This window comes from Canis aureus, chromosome 23 (assembly GCF_053574225.1).
Source record: "Canis aureus isolate CA01 chromosome 23, VMU_Caureus_v.1.0, whole genome shotgun sequence".
NCBI lineage: Eukaryota > Metazoa > Chordata > Mammalia > Carnivora > Canidae > Canis > Canis aureus.
Window position 1 is genome coordinate 22038276 of NC_135633.1, and position 17118 is coordinate 22055393.

The 17118-nt window shown below is 38.8% G+C and overlaps 2 protein-coding genes across 7 annotated transcripts in view; both read left to right on the forward strand.

Annotated features, from left to right (window-relative positions):
• The window catches only part of LOC144294780 (olfactory receptor 52E8-like), a 65691-nt gene that overhangs the window by 25137 nt on the left and 23436 nt on the right, over window positions 1-17118 (forward strand). The gene's annotated exons all lie outside the window — the stretch shown is intronic.
• On the forward strand, window positions 4315-5321 carry LOC144295338 (olfactory receptor 52E4-like). The gene is given in 1 exon segment (XM_077867721.1): window positions 4315-5321. A coding segment is annotated over 1 exon segment (936 nt). The 5' UTR covers window positions 4315-4385.

Genomic DNA, 17118 nt, shown 5'->3' on the forward strand with positions numbered 1-17118 from the left:
TCATTAATTGTGTACCAATGATTTTTCAAACATTGTTGTCATTATTTGTATATATTATCTCATTTAGTTCTCCCCCACAGTTCCATGGCACAAGTTCTGCTGGTATCTGGTTTATGGAATAGAGAGGTTTTGATAAGTCCTTTAACTTCCTATTTCTTACTAAGCTATTAAGCAGCAGAATCAAGATGTGAAATTAGGTGAAACTAAGCTTTGTAACACTGATGTGGACCTGCCTTTGCAAATTTGTTAGTGGAAGTAGTGAAAAGTGGGAGAAAGAAAAATAAGAAGGGAAATAAAGGACCTAGAATAACCAAACTAATTCAAAGAAGAATTTGGAATATTTGCAAATCAACTATTGAGATTGTCTATAAAACTATGATGATTATGACTGTGTTACTGTTAAAAAAATAAGAAAAAGAAAAAGAGACAATGGAACAGAACTGAGAATCTAGTGGCAGATCCACACAATTCTTAGGGTCCAGATATCTAAAATTAAGGTATTTCCAAGTAGGAAGTTAAGATAAATTGGCAAGGAGGAATGATAATCTTCCTCAGATGAAATTCTTTCTGAAGAACCTGTTGGCCTCTATAACTATTGAGAGGTAGATGTGATATCAGATCTCATCTGCTGCCTGGAGCTGGTTACACAGCAGTGTGAGGGCATAGTTCTTGATACTGTCCTTATTTCTGATAAGTGAGTTTATAACTGCAAGTTCAGGAAGGTTCCCAAACTACCCCCAAGTTTAATAATCTACTAAAAGGAGTCACAGAACTCACTGAAAGCTATTATACTCATGGTTACAGTTTATTCTAGAGAAAGATTAAAATCAAACAAAGGAAGAGATACTGAGGACAGAGTGTGAAGTTTATAAATATGAAGCATCCTTTGTCCTCCCCCATGGAATCAGGATGAGTTACCTCCTGGCATTAATGTGTGACAATATGTATAGAGTCATACTGTCAACCAGGAAGCTCACCTGAGCTTTGGTGTCCAGAGTTTTACTGGAGCTTCATTAAGCATACATGATTGATTGCGCAGATGGTTGAACTTAATCTTCAGATTAAATGATACCACATGACCCAAAGTCCTCACCTAAAGTTATATTGTTAGTATTTATGGCATGGCTAGCTCTTATGTTAAGATCTGGTTTGGGGGATCCCTGGGTGGCTCAGCGGTTTAGCACCTGCCTTTGGCCCAGGGCGCGATCCTGGAGTTCCGGGATGGAGTCCTGCCTCGGGGTCTCGGCATGGAGCCTGCTTCTCCTTCTGCCTATGTCTCTGCCTCTCTCTCTCTCTCTCTCTCTCTCTCTCTATCATAAATAAATAAATAAAAAATAAATAAATAAATCTTAAAAAAAAAAAGATCTGGTTTGACCACCCCCCCACCCTAAATTCCTATCAGATATGACAAGATTACTTTCTAGAAGCCAAGAACAAAAGCCAAACCCCTCTTTGAATAAGGCAAAATTACTTACTCTACATCTACTCATTTAGTTCCAAAGATATTTTTGGTTTTGCTGTAGCTATGCTTTCTACCTCCTGGCTTATCTTGGGTCATGGTAACAGTCATAAAGTCAGGTCTCGCAATAATGAAGTTTGAATTCAGTTTAATCTTTTTGAAATACAAAGCATAGAGAGAGATCAACAGCTGATAACCATATTTTATCCTTTTTTATATTAATGTGTAGAGTCAGTCTAACTATAAAGGAATTCAAGCTCATTACTCTATCCTTACTTGCCTACTCTGGCTTGTTTTTTTTTTTTTTTTTTTTTTTCTCTACGTCTCAGTCACTATCAAGGCAATATGGATAGAAAAAAGAGGCAAAAGTAGATAGCATTTAATATCACTGGCGTTGTGGCATGGATGCAATCCTGATTCTGTTCTTGCTAGATGAGGTTTAATGTGCCTGAAACAATGTAGGTGCTAGCAGATATTTCCTCTCCAACTTTTTGCTATTTTAGTCTTCTTCCTACCTCTGCCCAGACCAGTGATCTGTGCCACTTTATTCCCGACCTCAATTCTCTAGGTCTTAACTCAATTTCTGTGAAACCAATTCCAGTCTTTTTAAAAATTCATTTTTATTGGTGTTCAATTTGCCAACATATAGAATAACATGCAGTGCTCATCCCATCAAGTGCCCCCCTCAGTGCCCATCACCCAGTCACCCCTACCCCCCGCCCACCTCCCTTTCTACAACCCCTTGTTCGTTTCCCAGAGTTAGGAGTCTCTCATGTTCTGTCTCCCTTTCTGATATTTCCCACTCACTTTTTCTCTTTTCCCCTTTATTCCCTTTCACTATTTTAAGCATACATTGCAAACTCACTGATCACAAACACTTACCAAGTTCCCTATCTTCTATCTTAGGGAGTCATTTGGCAACTCAATTCAGTTACTGAAATTTACATATGTATATATATACTTTCAATATGCAGTAAGAGGTATTAACAAAATGTTGTTGTGTGTGTTAAGCGAATTTATAATGAAATCTCCAGGTGCCAGAGAGTCTGAGAAATTGAAATCAAAATGAGTAGAAATTCCCTTTGGTCATGACACCAGCTGAGACAGTCTAGGGAAATCTCAGTGAACCTTGCTGTCTGCTACTCAGTCAACTGCCAGTTCTTGTTATTTCACATAATTATGGTAGATAGGGGTGCCTGTGTGGCTCAGCTGTTGAGCGCCTGCCTTTGGCCCAGGGCATGATCCTGAAGTCCCAGAAATGAATCCCATATCAGGCTCCCTTCATGGAACCCGCTTCTCTCTCTGCCTGTGTCTCGCCTTTCTCTATGTCTCTCATGAATAAGTAAATAAATAAAATTTTAAAAATATATATATTTATGATAGGTAGTATTTTCTCTTTTTCTCCTTCCTTTTTCCTTATTCTCTGGCTTTATTCTATGAAACGCTTAGACTAATTCTTTGGACTTTGTTGGTTATCATCTATCTATCTATCTATCTATCTATCTATCATCTATCATCTACCTATCTATGTATATATATATAACCAGCAGTTCTTCTTTATTGTAAAATATGCATAAAAGTTACCATTTTAGCCATTTTAAAGTTTAAAATTCAGTGGCACTTAGTACATTTATATCACTGTACAACTGTTACCACTATCTATTTCTATAAAATTTCATCACTTCAGAAGGAAATCCTGTGTCCATTAAGAAATTAATTCTCATTCTTCCACCCCTAGGCACCAGATCAGATCTACTGTCACATTTCTCTTAACAGTTACAGAAGTCAAAAGTTATTGAAAAAGAACTTCATATGGTAAACTTCACAGATTAACATCCACTTTTACCAACTTATCTTAAATTCCTACTTAGGGATAGAAATTTTCAAAATGTGGTCTACATATACAATGGAATATTAACCAGCCTTAAAAAAGAAGGAAATCTTGCCATTGTAACAATATAGATGAACGTAAGGACATCATACTAAAGTTAAATAAGTCACATAAAGACAACTATTTGAAGATCTCAGTTTTTATGGAATATTAAAAAAAAAAAAGCCAAACTCATAGTAATAGGAAGTAGAATGCTGGTTAGCAGAGCCTGGCACATGAGTCAAAAGAGGAGATTAAAAAAAAAAAAAGTAGAATGGTAGTGACTAGAGATGGTGAGGAATTATTGTAAATGGGTAAAGATTTTCAGCTTTTGCCAAATGAAAAAGTTCTGTAGATAGTGGTATTGGTTGTACAACAATATGAATGTCCTTAATATTACTGAAACTTATACTTAAAAATGGTTAAGATATGTAATGAGCATTAGATATTATATAAATCTGATGAATCACTGATCTCTACCTCTGAAACAAATATACATTATATTTTTATTAATTCCATTTAAATTAAAAAATGGTTAAGATAGTAAATTTTATGTTATGTATATTCTATCACAATAAAATTAGAAAAAATTGGGAAAAATAAAAAGATAGTAAAGATTAAACGAAAGAAAAAATGTGTATTATATGATAGCAGTGCACACTAATACGAAAAGACAAGAGATGTAGAGATCATAACTGAATATTTCATACAGAAGACCATCATGGAGGACATCGAATTGAATGAAAATAGGTATGTACTACAATGTGAAATACTCTCGGTTCCTTCAAAGGTCTCATATTATGATAAATCTAAGGTACAGATAATATCACCATGAAGAATCTCAGAACAATAATGTGTATTAAGAAAGTTATTCAATTACCTTCTGGAAAGAAGGGACTCTCTAATGTTTGTAATCAACCACTCCCGCCATTACCTCTAGCATACCAATTAAAATTTAAAATTTTTTTCACTTTCTAGGACCTTGATAAGAAAAGACCATAAAGAGACTGAGATTCCCTACACCTTAATGGGAATTCAGTGACACTTGCTAGGAGAATGACTTCCATCAATGACACTCAGTTCCATCCCCCCTTCTTTCACCTGTTAGGAATCCCAGGGCTGGAAACTGTCCACATCTGGATTGCTTTCCCATTCTGTGTTGTGTATCTGATTGCCCTCGTGGGGAACATCTAAATCCTGTTTGCAATCAAGACTGAACACAGTCTCCACCAGCCCATGTTCTACTTCCTGGCCATGTTGTCTATGATCGATCTGGGTCTGTCCACGTCCACCATCCCCAAAATGCTGAGCATCTTCTGGTTCAACCTCCAAGAGATCAGCTTCAGGGGCTGCCTTACTCAGATGTTCTTCATCCACATGTTCACAGGCATGGAGACTGTTCTCCTGGTGGCCATGGCTTATGATCGCTTTGTTGCCATCTGCAACCCTCTCCACTACACCATGATCCTCACCAATAAAACAATCGGCATCCTCGCCTCTGTTGTTGTTGGAAGAAACTTAATTCTGGTGACTCCATTTGTGTTTCTCATTCTGAGGCTGCCCTTCTGTGGGCATCACGTCATCCCTCATACGTCCTGTGAGCACATGGGTCTTGCCCGGTTGGCCTGTGCACCCATCAAGGTCAACATTATCTATGGGCTCATGGTGATTTCCAATATCATTGTGGATGTGATCCTGATTGCTTCGTCCTATGTGCTTATCCTTCAAGCTGTTTTCCGCCTTCCTTCTCGGGATGCCCGACTAAAGGCTCTCAATACCTGTGGTTCTCATGTCTGTGTCATGCTGTGCTTTTACACACCGGCATTTTTTTCTTTCATAACACACCGTTTTGGTCGAAACATCCCCCGCTATATCCATATCCTTTTAGCTAATCTATATGTGGTTGTCCCACCTGTCCTCAACCCAGTCATCTATGGAGTCAGGACCAAGCAGATCCGAGAGACAGTTGTGAAGATATTTGTACAGAAATAAGAGCTCTTCGTCAACATTGGAAGGCATAGCCACCTACCACCCACATTTTAATAGTCTCACCTCACCCCTGTTTTAGATTTCCTGTTAGAGTAGACAGTAGCAGCCATATTTTTATTTTTTATTGGAAATTCATTTAGAGTTGGGAGACAAGCCAAAGCTACCTCTGCTGCCCATTTTGCTCACCCACCCCATGAAACCAGACAAAGGCAAAGCACTGATGGGAAAGGAAGATGTCCTGGAGGCAGCAGAGGTTTGGGAGTAGAATGACTGGTGAGAAAGGGTGAGAACTCTCTCATTTTTCCATGTGTCTCTTCTTTAGGTAAGTTTAGACCCTGTAGGAACCCTGATCTAATAATGTCATTTTTCAGGTGAAAAAAAATAAAGTGTAAGCCTTGGCTCAGTGACGATGTTTAATTTAAATTAGAGCATCTGTTCTATAGATTTGTATTCTGTATATTAGTCCTCAAGTTTTGTCTTCTTTCTTTAGAGTTATTACTCATTTATTTATTTATTTATTTTTATTGGTGTTCAATTTACTAACATACAGAATAACCCCCAGTGCCCGTCACCCATTCATTCCCACCCCCCGCCCTCCTCCCCTTCCAACACCCCTAGTTCGTTTCCCAGAGTTAGCAGTCTTTACGTTCTGTCTCCCTTTCTGATATTTCCCACACATTTCTTCCCCCTTCCTTTATATTCCCTTTCACTATTATTTATATTCCCCAAATGAATGAGAACATATAATGTTTGTCCTTCTCCGACTGGCTTACTTCACTCAGCATAATACCCTCCAGTTCCATCCACGTTGAAGCAAATGGTGGGTATTTGTCATTTCTAATAGCTGAGTAATATTCCATTGTATACATAAACCACATCTTCTTTATCCATTCATCTTTCGTTGGACACCGAGGCTCCTTCCACAGTTTGGCTATCGTGGCCATTGCTGCTATAAACATCGGGGTGCAGGTGTCCCGGCGTTTCACTGCATCTGTATCTTTGGGGTAAATCCCCAACAGTGCAATTGCTGGGTCGTAGGGCAGGTATATTTTTAACTGTTTGAGGAACCTCCACACAGTTTTCCAGAGTGGCTGCACCAGTTCACATTCCCACCAACAGTGTATGAGGGTTCCCTTTTCTCCACATCCTCTCCAACATTTGTTGTTTCCTGCCTTGTTAATTTTCCCCATTCTCACTGGTGTGAGGTGGGATCTCATTGTGGTTTTGATTTGTATTTCCCTGATGGCAAGTGATGCAGAGCATTTTCTCATGTGCATGTTGGCCATGTCTATGTCTTCCTCTGTGAGATTTCTGTTCATGTCTTTTGCCCATTTCATGATTGGATTGTTTGTTTCTTTGGTGTTGAGTTTAATAAGTTCTTTATAGATCTTGGAAACTAGCCCTTTATCTGATATGTCATTTGCAAATATCTTCTCCCATTCTGTAGGTTGTCTTTGAGTTTTGTTGACTGTATCCTTTGCTGTGCAAAAGCTTCTTATCTTGATGAAGTCCCAATAGTTCATTTTTACTTTTGTTTCTTTTGCCTTCGTGGATGTATCTTGCAAGAAGTTACTATGGCCGAGTTCAAAAAGGGTGTTGCCTGTGTTCTTCTCTAGGATTTTGATGGAATCTTGTCTCACATTTAGATCTTTCATCCATCTTGAGTTTATCTTTGTGTATGGTGCAAGAGAGTGGTCAGTTTCATTCTTCTGCATGTGGATGTCCAATTTTCCCAGCACCATTTATTGAAGAGACTGTCTTTCTTCCAATGGATAGTGTTTCCTCCTTTATCGAATATTAGTTGCCCATAAAGTTCAGGGTCCACTTCTGGATTCTCTATTCTGTTCCACTGATCTGTGTGTCTGTTTTTGTGCCAGTGCCACACTGTCTTGATGACCACAGCTTTGTAGTACAACCTGAAATCTGGCATTGTGATGCCCCCACATATGGTTTTCTTTTTTAAAATTCCCCTGGCTATTCGGGGTCTTTTCTGATTCCACACAAATCTTAAAATAATTTGTTCTAACTCTCTGAAGAAAGTCCATGGTATTTTGATAGGGATTGCATTAAACGTGTATATTGTCCTGGGTAACATTGACATTTTCACAATATTAATTTTGCCAATCCATGAGCATGGAACATTTTTCCATCTCTTTGTGTCTTCCTCAATTTCTTTCAGGAGTGTTCTATAGTTTTGAGGGTATAGATCCTTTACATTTTTGGTTAGGTTTATTCCTAGGTATCTTATGCTTTTGGGTGCAATTGTAAATGGGATTGACTCCTTAATTTCTCTTTCTTCAGTCTCATTGTTAGGGTATAGAAATGCCACTGACTTCTGGGCATTGATTTTGTATCCTGCCATGCTACCGAATTGCTGTATGAGTTCTAGCAATCTTGGGGTGGAGACTTTTGGGTTTTCTATGTAGAGTATCATGTCATCGGCGAAGAGGGAGAGTTTGACTTCTTCTTTGCCAATTTGAATGCCTTTAATGTCTTTTTGTTGTCTGATTGCTGAGGCTAGGACTTCCAGGACTATGTTGAACAGCAGTGGTGAGAGTGGACATCCCTGTCTTGTTCCTGATCTTAGGGGAAAGGCTCCCAGTGCTTCCCCATTGAGAATGATATTTGCTGTGGGCTTTTCATAGATGGCTTTTAAGATGTCGAGGAATGTTCCCTCTATCCCTACACTCTGAAGAGTTTTGATCAGGAATGGATGCTGTATTATGTCAAATGCTTTCTCTGCATCTAATGAGAGGATCATATGGTTCTTGGTTTTTCTCTTGCTGATATGATGAATCACATTGATTGTTTTACGGGTGTTGAACCAGCCTTGTGTCCCAGGGATAAATCCTACTTGGTCATGGTGAATAATTTTTTTAATGTATTGTTGGATCCTATTGGCCAGTATCTTGTTGAGAATTTTTGCATCCATGTTCATCAGGGATATTGGTCTGTAATTCTCCTTTTTGGTGGGGTCTTTGTCTGGTTTTGGAATTAAGGTGATGCTGGCCTCATAGAACGAATTTGGAAGTACTCCATCTCTTTCTATCTTTCCAAACAGCTTTAGGAGAATAGGTATGATTTCTTCTTTAAATGTTTGATAGAATTCCCCTGGGAAGCCATCTGGCCCTGGACTCTTGTGTCTTGGGAGGTTTTTGATGACTGCTTCAATTTCCTCCCTGGTTATTGGCCTGTTCAGGTTTTCTATTTCTTCCTGTTCCAGTTTTGGTAGTTTGTGGCTTTCCAGGAATGCGTCCATTTCTTCTAGATTGCCTAATTTATTGGCGTATAGCTGTTCATAATATGTTTTTAAAATTGTTTGTATTTCCTTGGTGTTGGTAGTGATCTCTCCTTTCTCATTCATGATTTTATTAATTTGAGTCTTCTCTCTCTTCTTTTTAATAAGGCTGGCTAATGGTTTATCTATCTTGTTAATTCTTTCAAAGAACCAACTCCTGGTTTTGTTGATCTGTTCCACAGTTCTTCTGGTCTCGATTTCGTTGAGTTCTGCTCGAATCTTTATTAACTCCCTTCTTCTCTTGGGTGTAGGATCTATTTGCTGTTTTTTCTCTAGCTCCTTTATGTGTAAGGTTAGCTTTTGTATTTGAGTTATTTCCAGTTTTTGAATGGATGCTTGTATTGCGATGTATTTCCCCCTTAGGACTGCTTTTGCTGCATCCCAAAGATTTTGAACGGTTGTATCTTCATTCTCATTAGTTTCCATGAATCTTTTTAATTCTTCCTTAATTTCCTGGTTGACCCTTTTATCTTTTAGCAGGATGGTCCTTAACCTCCACGTGTTTGAGGTCCTTCCAAACTTCTTGTTGTGATTTAGTTCTAATTTCAAGGCATTATGGTCTGAGAATATGCAGGGGACAATCCCAATCTTTTGGTATCGGTTCAGACCCGATTTGTGACCCAATATGTGGTCTATTCTGGAGAAAGTTCCATGTGCGCTTGAGAAGAATGTGTATTCAGTTGAGTTTGGATGTAAAGTTCTGTAGATATCTGTGAAATCCATCTGGTCCAGTGTATCATTTAAAGCTCTCGTTTCTTTGGAGATGTTGTGCTTAGAAGACCTATCGAGTATAGAAAGAGCTAGATTGAAGTCACCAAGTATAAGTGTATTATTATCTAAGTATTTCTTCACTTTGGTTAATAATTGATTTATATATTTGGCAGCTCCCACATTCGGGGCATATATATTGAGGATTGTTAAGTCCTCTTGTTGAATAGATCCTTGAAGTATGATATAGTGTCCCTCTTCATCTCTCACTACAGTCTTTGGGGTAAATTTTAGTTTATCTGATATAAGGATGGCTACCCCTGCTTTCTTTTGAGGACCATTCGAATGGTAAATGGTTCTCCAACCTTTTATTTTCAGGCTGTAGGTGTCCTTCTGTCTAAAATGAGTCTCTTGTAGACAGCAAATAGATGGGTCCTGCTTTTTTATCCAGTCTGAAACCCTGCGCCTTTTGATGGGGTCATTAAGCCCGTTCACATTCAGAGTTACTATTGAGAGATATGAGTTTATTGTCATCATGATATCTATTCAGTCCTTGTTTTTGTGGACTGTTCCACTGAACTTCTTCTTAAAGGGGAATTTTAAGAGTCCCCCTTAAAATTTCTTGCAGAGCTGGTTTGGAGGTCACATATTCTTTTAGTTGCTGCCTGTCTTGGAAGCTCTTTATCTCTCCTTCCATTTTGAATGAGAGCCTTGCTGGATAAAGTATTCTTGGTTGCATGTTCTTCTCATTTAGGACCCTGAATATATCCTGCCAGCCCTTTCTGGCCTGCCAGGTCTCTGTGGAGAGGTCTGCTGTTACCTTAATACTCCTCCCCATAAAAGTCAGGGATTTCTTGTCTCTTGCTGCTTTAAGGATCATCTCTTTATCTTTGGAATTTGCAAGCTTCACTATTAAATGTCGAGGTGTTGAACGGTTTTTATTGATTTTAGGGGGGGATCTCTCTATTTCCTGGATCTGAATGCCTGTTTCCCTTCCCAGATTAGGAAAGTTTTCAGGTAGAATTTGTTCAAATACATATTCTGGCCCTCTGTCCCTTTCGGCGCCCTCGGGAACCCCAATTAAACGTAGGTTTTTCTTTCTCAGGCTGTCGTTTATTTCCCTTAATCTATCCTCATGGTCTTTTAATTGTTTGTCTCTTTTTTCCTCAGTTTCCCTCTTTGCTATCAACTTGTCTTCTATGCCACTCACTCGTTCTTCCACCTCGTTAACCCTCGTCGTTAGGACTTCTAGTTTGGATTGCATCTCATTCAATTGATTTTTAATTTCTGCCTGATTAGCTCTAAATTCTGCAGTCATGAAGTCTCTTGAGTCCTTTATACTTTTTTCTAGAGCCACCAGTAGCTGTATAATAGTGCTTCTGAATTGGCTTTCTGACATTGAATTGTAATCCAGATTTTGTAACTCTGTGGGAGAGAGGACTGTTTCTGATTCTTTCTTTTGAGGTGAGGTTTTCCTTCTAGTCATTTTGCTCAGTGAAGAGTGGCCAAAAGCAAGTTGTATTGGGAAAAAGAGAAAAAGAGAGGAGAGAAAGAAGGAAAGAAAAGAGAAAGAGAAAAAAAGGGAAGAAAAAAAAACGAAAAGAAAAAAAAAGAGAAGAAAAAGATAAAGAAAAAGAAAGGAGAAAAAAAGGGGGTGGGGGAAGGAAACAAATCAAAAAGCAAAACAAAACAAAACAAAACAAAAAAAAAAAAAAAGGAAGAACCACCGGGGAGTATCTTCTGATTCTGTGTTCTTTAAGTCCCTTGGCTTCTCCTGGAAGTTGTCCGTCTAGCTGGTGTTCTGGGGGAGGGGCCTGTTGTGCTGATTTTCAGGTGTTAGCAGTTGGGGGAGCTGCTGTGCCCCTGCCTGGTGCAGGGCTCAGTGGGGGTTGTTTACCCCGTGAGGCCGCAGGAGGAACAGCCCCAGTGGCGGGGCAGCTCTGGAAACCTGGATTCAGCTCCGGCAGGAACTCCGTCTGCAGGGCCTGGAGGCTCCGGGCGGGGCTGCTGATCTGCTCAGCTGGGGCAGGAGCGTCCTTGCTGTCCTGGGCCCTTCCGGCCTCTGCCTGTCCAGGGGGAGGCGGGATCCTGGGCTGTGTCCCGGCGCCCTGTGCTCCGGAGCCTGCGCTGGTGGATTCGCGCTCCCGGGCCGCAGCCCCCTCCGCGGAGCCGCCGCCCGAGCCCCTCTGAGCTGCTCCTGGAACCGCGCAGCCCCCTCCGCACGGAGCCTCTTCTTCTGCCCGAGCCCCTCCGAGCTGCTCCTGGAACCGCGCAGCCCCCTCCGCACGGAGCCTCTTCCTCTGCCCGAGCCCCTCCGAGCTGCTCCCGGGGCCGCGCAGCCCCCTCCGCGGAGCCGCCGCCCGAGCCCCTTCAGCTGCTCCGGGTCCCGCCGGGTCCCGCCGTGCGCGCTGCAGCCCTTAGGGAGCTCGGCGCACTCTCCTGGGTGCGCAGTTGCTGTTACTGTCCCCGGGAGCCCGAGGGCATCCCCGCCCTCCTGGGTCCTGCTCCACCTCCCCGCGAGCCCCTTTCCGCCCGGGAAGGTCGGTGCAGCTCCTGCTCCTCCGGGACGGGGCTCTCCTGTCCTGGGGACACTCGCCCCGGCCTCAGCCCGGCTCCTCGCGGGGCCCCTCCCCCTTGGAGGCCTTTGTTCCTTTATTTCTTTTTCCCCGTCTTCCTACCTTGATAGATGCGCGAACTCTTCTCACTGTTGCATTCCAGCTGGTCTCTCTTTAATTCTTAGGCCGAATTCATAGATTTTCAGGATGATTGGAAGGTTTTCTAGGTAATTTGGTGGAGACAGGTGATTTGGGGACCCTACTCTTCCGCCATCTTGCCCCTCCCCTCTATTACTCATTTTTAAAAATATCATTCCTCATTTTTATTTAAATGTTCCCATCTTGTTCTTATTGGCATTCTTGCTCCCTTTTTCTTTGTAATATGATTCTTCCAATTTTCCTCTTTCCGTTTTTTTCTCCCTCTTTTTCTCTTTCTTTTTCTCTTTCTTTCTTTCTTTCTTTCTTTCTTTCTTTCTTTCTTTCTATTCCTCACTCTATCCAATATATTCAGCCTTTTGGATCGAGGAATGTAAGAGACTACAGTTTAGGATTAAGGATACATAATATTATTTTCTCACTTGAAGCTAAGTCATATTAAATTTGAATAATTGTATGAGTTCTGTGTCTAGTTCCAATTGAATTATACCTAAAATTTCCCTTGTTTGCTACAATTTATATTCAAGATTTTGGAAAGTTTGGAAAAGGAAATTAGGATCATTATATGATTTAAACACAAAGGCAGTCTTGGTATTAAACTCAGAATAATCTCAGTGTAATTTATTAATCCTGTAGATTTCCAAAATATAGTCCTATTCCTAAACTCTGGATATAGCTAGAGAATACAGTTTCCTCCTATAGCAGGGTTTTATAGCTTTTAATATATAAATATCATACTTACAGAATATCTGGATGGCTCAGTGGTTGAGCATCTGCCTTGGGCTCAGGGAGTGATCTGGGTCCTGGGATGGAGTCCCTCATCATTCTCCTTGTAGGCAGCCTGCTTCTTCCTCTGCCTATGTCTCTGCCTCTCTCTGTGTGTCTGCCATGAATAAATAAATAAAATCTTAAAAAAAAACCCAAGACCAAAAAACATATACTTCCTTGGTTTCAATTTTCATAAGTATGTATGTTATTATTTTTAATTGCTGTTGTAAATGGAATTTTATTCTTAATCTGTTTTTTTAGATTATTCATTGCTAGTATATGGAAATATATCTGATTCTTGTATGTTGAAATTGTATTGTGTAACTTTGCTGAATTCATTTATTAGCTTTAATAAAATCCTTTACATAAGATTATATCACGAGTAGAGATAGTTTACTCTTTCCTTTTATATTTTAATGAGTTTTTCTTGCCTAATTGCTGTAGTTAGAACTCCCAGAAAATTTTTAGATAGCAATGTTGAAAGGAAGCATTCTTGTGTATGAACTTAGGGAGAATGTTTTTAGTCTTTCACCATTGAGTATGATACAAACTATAGTTTTCTGGTTTTTTCCTCCCCAATGAATACCCTTTTTCATGTCGAGGAATTTCCTTATATTCTTAGTTTGTTGAGGAATTTTATTATGAAAGGTTTCTAGATTTTATCAAATGTTCTTTCTGCATCATTGAGAGAGTCATGTTTCTTTTTCCTTTATACCGTTAATGTTAGGTAATATATTTATTGATTCTCTTATCTTGAATCACCTTGCATTTTTGTGATAAACCAAGCTAGATTATCCTTTTATTACGCTGTTGCATTTGGTTTGCTGTAGTTTGTTGAAGATTTTAAAATCTATATTCATAGGAATATTTTTGTATAATTTTTTAAATTAAAAATATGTACAATCTGCAAAGTAACAACAACCTCACCCATCCCGTGATGTGTGTGTGTGTGTGTGTGTGTGTGAGAGAGAGAGAGAGAGAGAGAGAGAAATGACTTCTTGAGTATACCAGATATTTTCTATCGTAATGAACTGCATTCTGCATTTTAATATTATTTCCTCAGTCACCCAAAGATGACAGATTAGGGATTTCTTCCTGGGCATGCGCATAGTCATGTACATGTTCATGGCTTTATTGTTTAGGAATATTTCAGAACTTCGAAAAACCCTGTAGATCAATTCATTCCCCACCTTTTCCTTTTAAGTCAATCTCCTTTTAGCTCGAACTAATATTTTTGCTTCAGGAAGCTGCAGTGTTAAATAATTTCTATTTCTTCTTTTTGACTAATAGCCCAGGGAAAAGACTGTTCATAGGAAAAGAGCTTCAATTCAGGTCAAATAAATATGCACCCTCTAAGGGGATGCTTCCTGCAACTGCCAGGCAGGTCAAATAATTACAGTCCTCTGGGAGTAGATCTCCAGGATATTATTTATCCCAACCCCAGAGGAAGTAGGGCTGTAAGAAAAATATAAATATCTTCTATTCAGCATAATAAGAGACATGTCCTAAGAAGATACCTTGGAATGTTACTTAGAGATTTAGAGACCAATGTAAGTCATATCATGATTAAATTGACTAAAGCTCTGTCAGGTATAGTAAAGGTAACTAATAAGTGTTTTTGAATTAATAAATTGGTGAATAAGTGAATAATGAAGAATGGCCCTGAAGGATAGACTTTTTTTTTTTTTGAAAATAACACCTAGGAAAATGAAGTGTCTAAGGAAAGAAGGATAAGATGCAGGAAAGCAGGATGGCCACGAGACTACAAGATTAGGCAAGGATAGGGAAGCAGGTGTCCACCATCTCTCCTCCTTCTGCTGACAATTCCAGGAAATGGTAAAATGTGGATACTAGGATGTGGTGGAGCTTGATGGAATAACATCAAGTAAGAAGATGACACATGGAGGAAATGGCTGCTGGTTAGGTGGATATAATGCCATGTAGTACCTTAGAGTTAAGAGGTTAAATGAGGGACTGAGATGGAGTCTTATTTCTAAATCCGGGAGAGATTGGAAGATATATGGATAGATAATGAAATAGTTACAGAATGATAAGTGATTGGTTGCTTTGATCAATGTTTACTGACTGAAAATGAGGTTTTCTCAGAAGGACTAATTTTCAAGCTTTCCTAGAAAATCTAACGAAATACTTGGGATAGGTTTTCCTAGGGATGTAGCCCTATTTTATATTCTTAGTTTCTATTGTAGGGAGCCCCAGGACTCCAATTCAGAGTTTGCTCATCAACCTACTGAATTTCTGGAAAAGGTCATCAAGATGATAACAGATTCCTTTTTTTGTGCCTCCACTGGCCACTCTGGTTGTATTTCCACTTTCTCCTTGCTCTTCACCCCATCTAGAACAAAATTTATGTTCTTTGTTAGCTGAATAATTGTTCTGTGAGTCTTAGCATTAGTCTAATCTTCTTTATGGAATTTTTCTTGGTCCACCTCCACACCCACAACATTCTGTACACACTTCTAACATAGCACTTGCTATCCAATTTTTAAATTTCATCTTTAGAATTTTATCTCCCTTACCACTTAATGGCCTCCTTGAGGGCTTGTGACAAGTTTCCTAATCAATGATGGTGCATAAAGGATCTCCTAAATATTTGTTGGAATAAACTGTGAAGAACACTTCTTCACTTAACCTGTATATTCTCCACTAATGGAAGACAGAAAACTGCCTCTGATAGTTACACATTACAAAATTGAGAACTTCAATTATCTCCTCCCTAGCCCTAAGTTTACTTACACATGTATACACATACAGATATCTATTTCCTGAGAAAACTTCCCCAATTTTGAAATTCTCTCTCTCTCTCTCTCTCTCTCTTTCTTTACTACTCTTCATAGATTTCAATTAGGTGCAGTTAGAAAGGTATTTATCTTGGCATGGGTTTAAAATAGAATGTACTGACCTTTATATGCATTTGTCTGTAATGGATGTCTGTCATTTCTGACTTATACCAACACCCAAGTAATCCTAAAGTTGAATCAAAGCTTTCTGCAGTTAGACACGTCACAATCAGTTCTAAATTTTCTATATGACTAGTTTTTCCCAAATAAACTGTGAAGTAATGAAACTCTTCCTTGTTTGTTTAAAATTTTTAATTTACTATAAATAAATTCAGAATTCCCACATATTCTGAATGAGTGCTATAAAACAAAATCACTTGATACTTCCTCTTTCAATGTTACTTTAAGGGAGACATCTGTAAAGACATGAGTGGCAGGGTAGAATCTTGGTAGAAATTGAATTTTAGGATGTCTAAGATGCTCCTGATCTCCCCCCATGGATATATGGGAGAGATAATTTGAAAGCCCGGAATATTTCATCTTCCTTCCCCCAGATGGCCTATATCTAGACATGTTATTTATTGGATACTTTTACTTATGATAAGTTTTTCTAGATCAAAATAATCTCTCAATTTAGTTTCATCATCATTACAAAATACTTTTTGTCAAATATCTCCTCTTAGTCATTGTTTATTTTTTAAATCCAATAGGTAACTTTTTTTCAAGAACAACTGAGTTGTTTTCTAAAATATGACATTGAAATTATTTGCTGTCCTGTCTCTTCTTAATTAGTTCCTCTTTTATGAATTTCTTAAATTAAGAACTTTTATGTGGTAGAATTTTTTTCAAGCATATGAACAAACAAATGGTTTCTTCTGCTCTAAAAACTAGACCACCTAATATTCACAAGCACCCATAAAATGTATAAACACACATATGCACACATAAACACAGAATCATGTACACTACATTTTGGGGTTTTTAGATTCCCAAATAGGGGAATGATTGGGACTATAATTACCAAAGAAAGCACTATCTACATTAAGTAAAAATATGTGGACTCGATCAAATACATAATCTATGGAATTTAACCTTTCCTGTTTATTTCTGATTACACTCCAGAGTTTGAATTTCAACTGTACAGAGGATGTTCTTCTGCCCTCTTGTCTTTATGTTGTTTTTCTTATTAGGGATAGTGGCAGCAGATTAAGACTGGTTTTGTTCCTGGTAATGTGTGATGCTCAGGAGAGAAGAGCACAAAGTGAAGTGTCTTTAATCTCCTTTCATTCTTAAAAAAATTGAAATATAATTGACATAAAAAAACTATGTAAATTCAAGGTGCATAGTGTGTTGATTCAATGGATTTATATATTGCAGTATGATTACAACCATAGATTTAGCTATCACTCCTATCATATCACTTAATTATCAATTGCTTGTTTTGGTGAGAACATTTAAGATATAGTCTTTGAGCAATTTTGAAGTATATAATATGGTATCATTGACTAAAATAATTA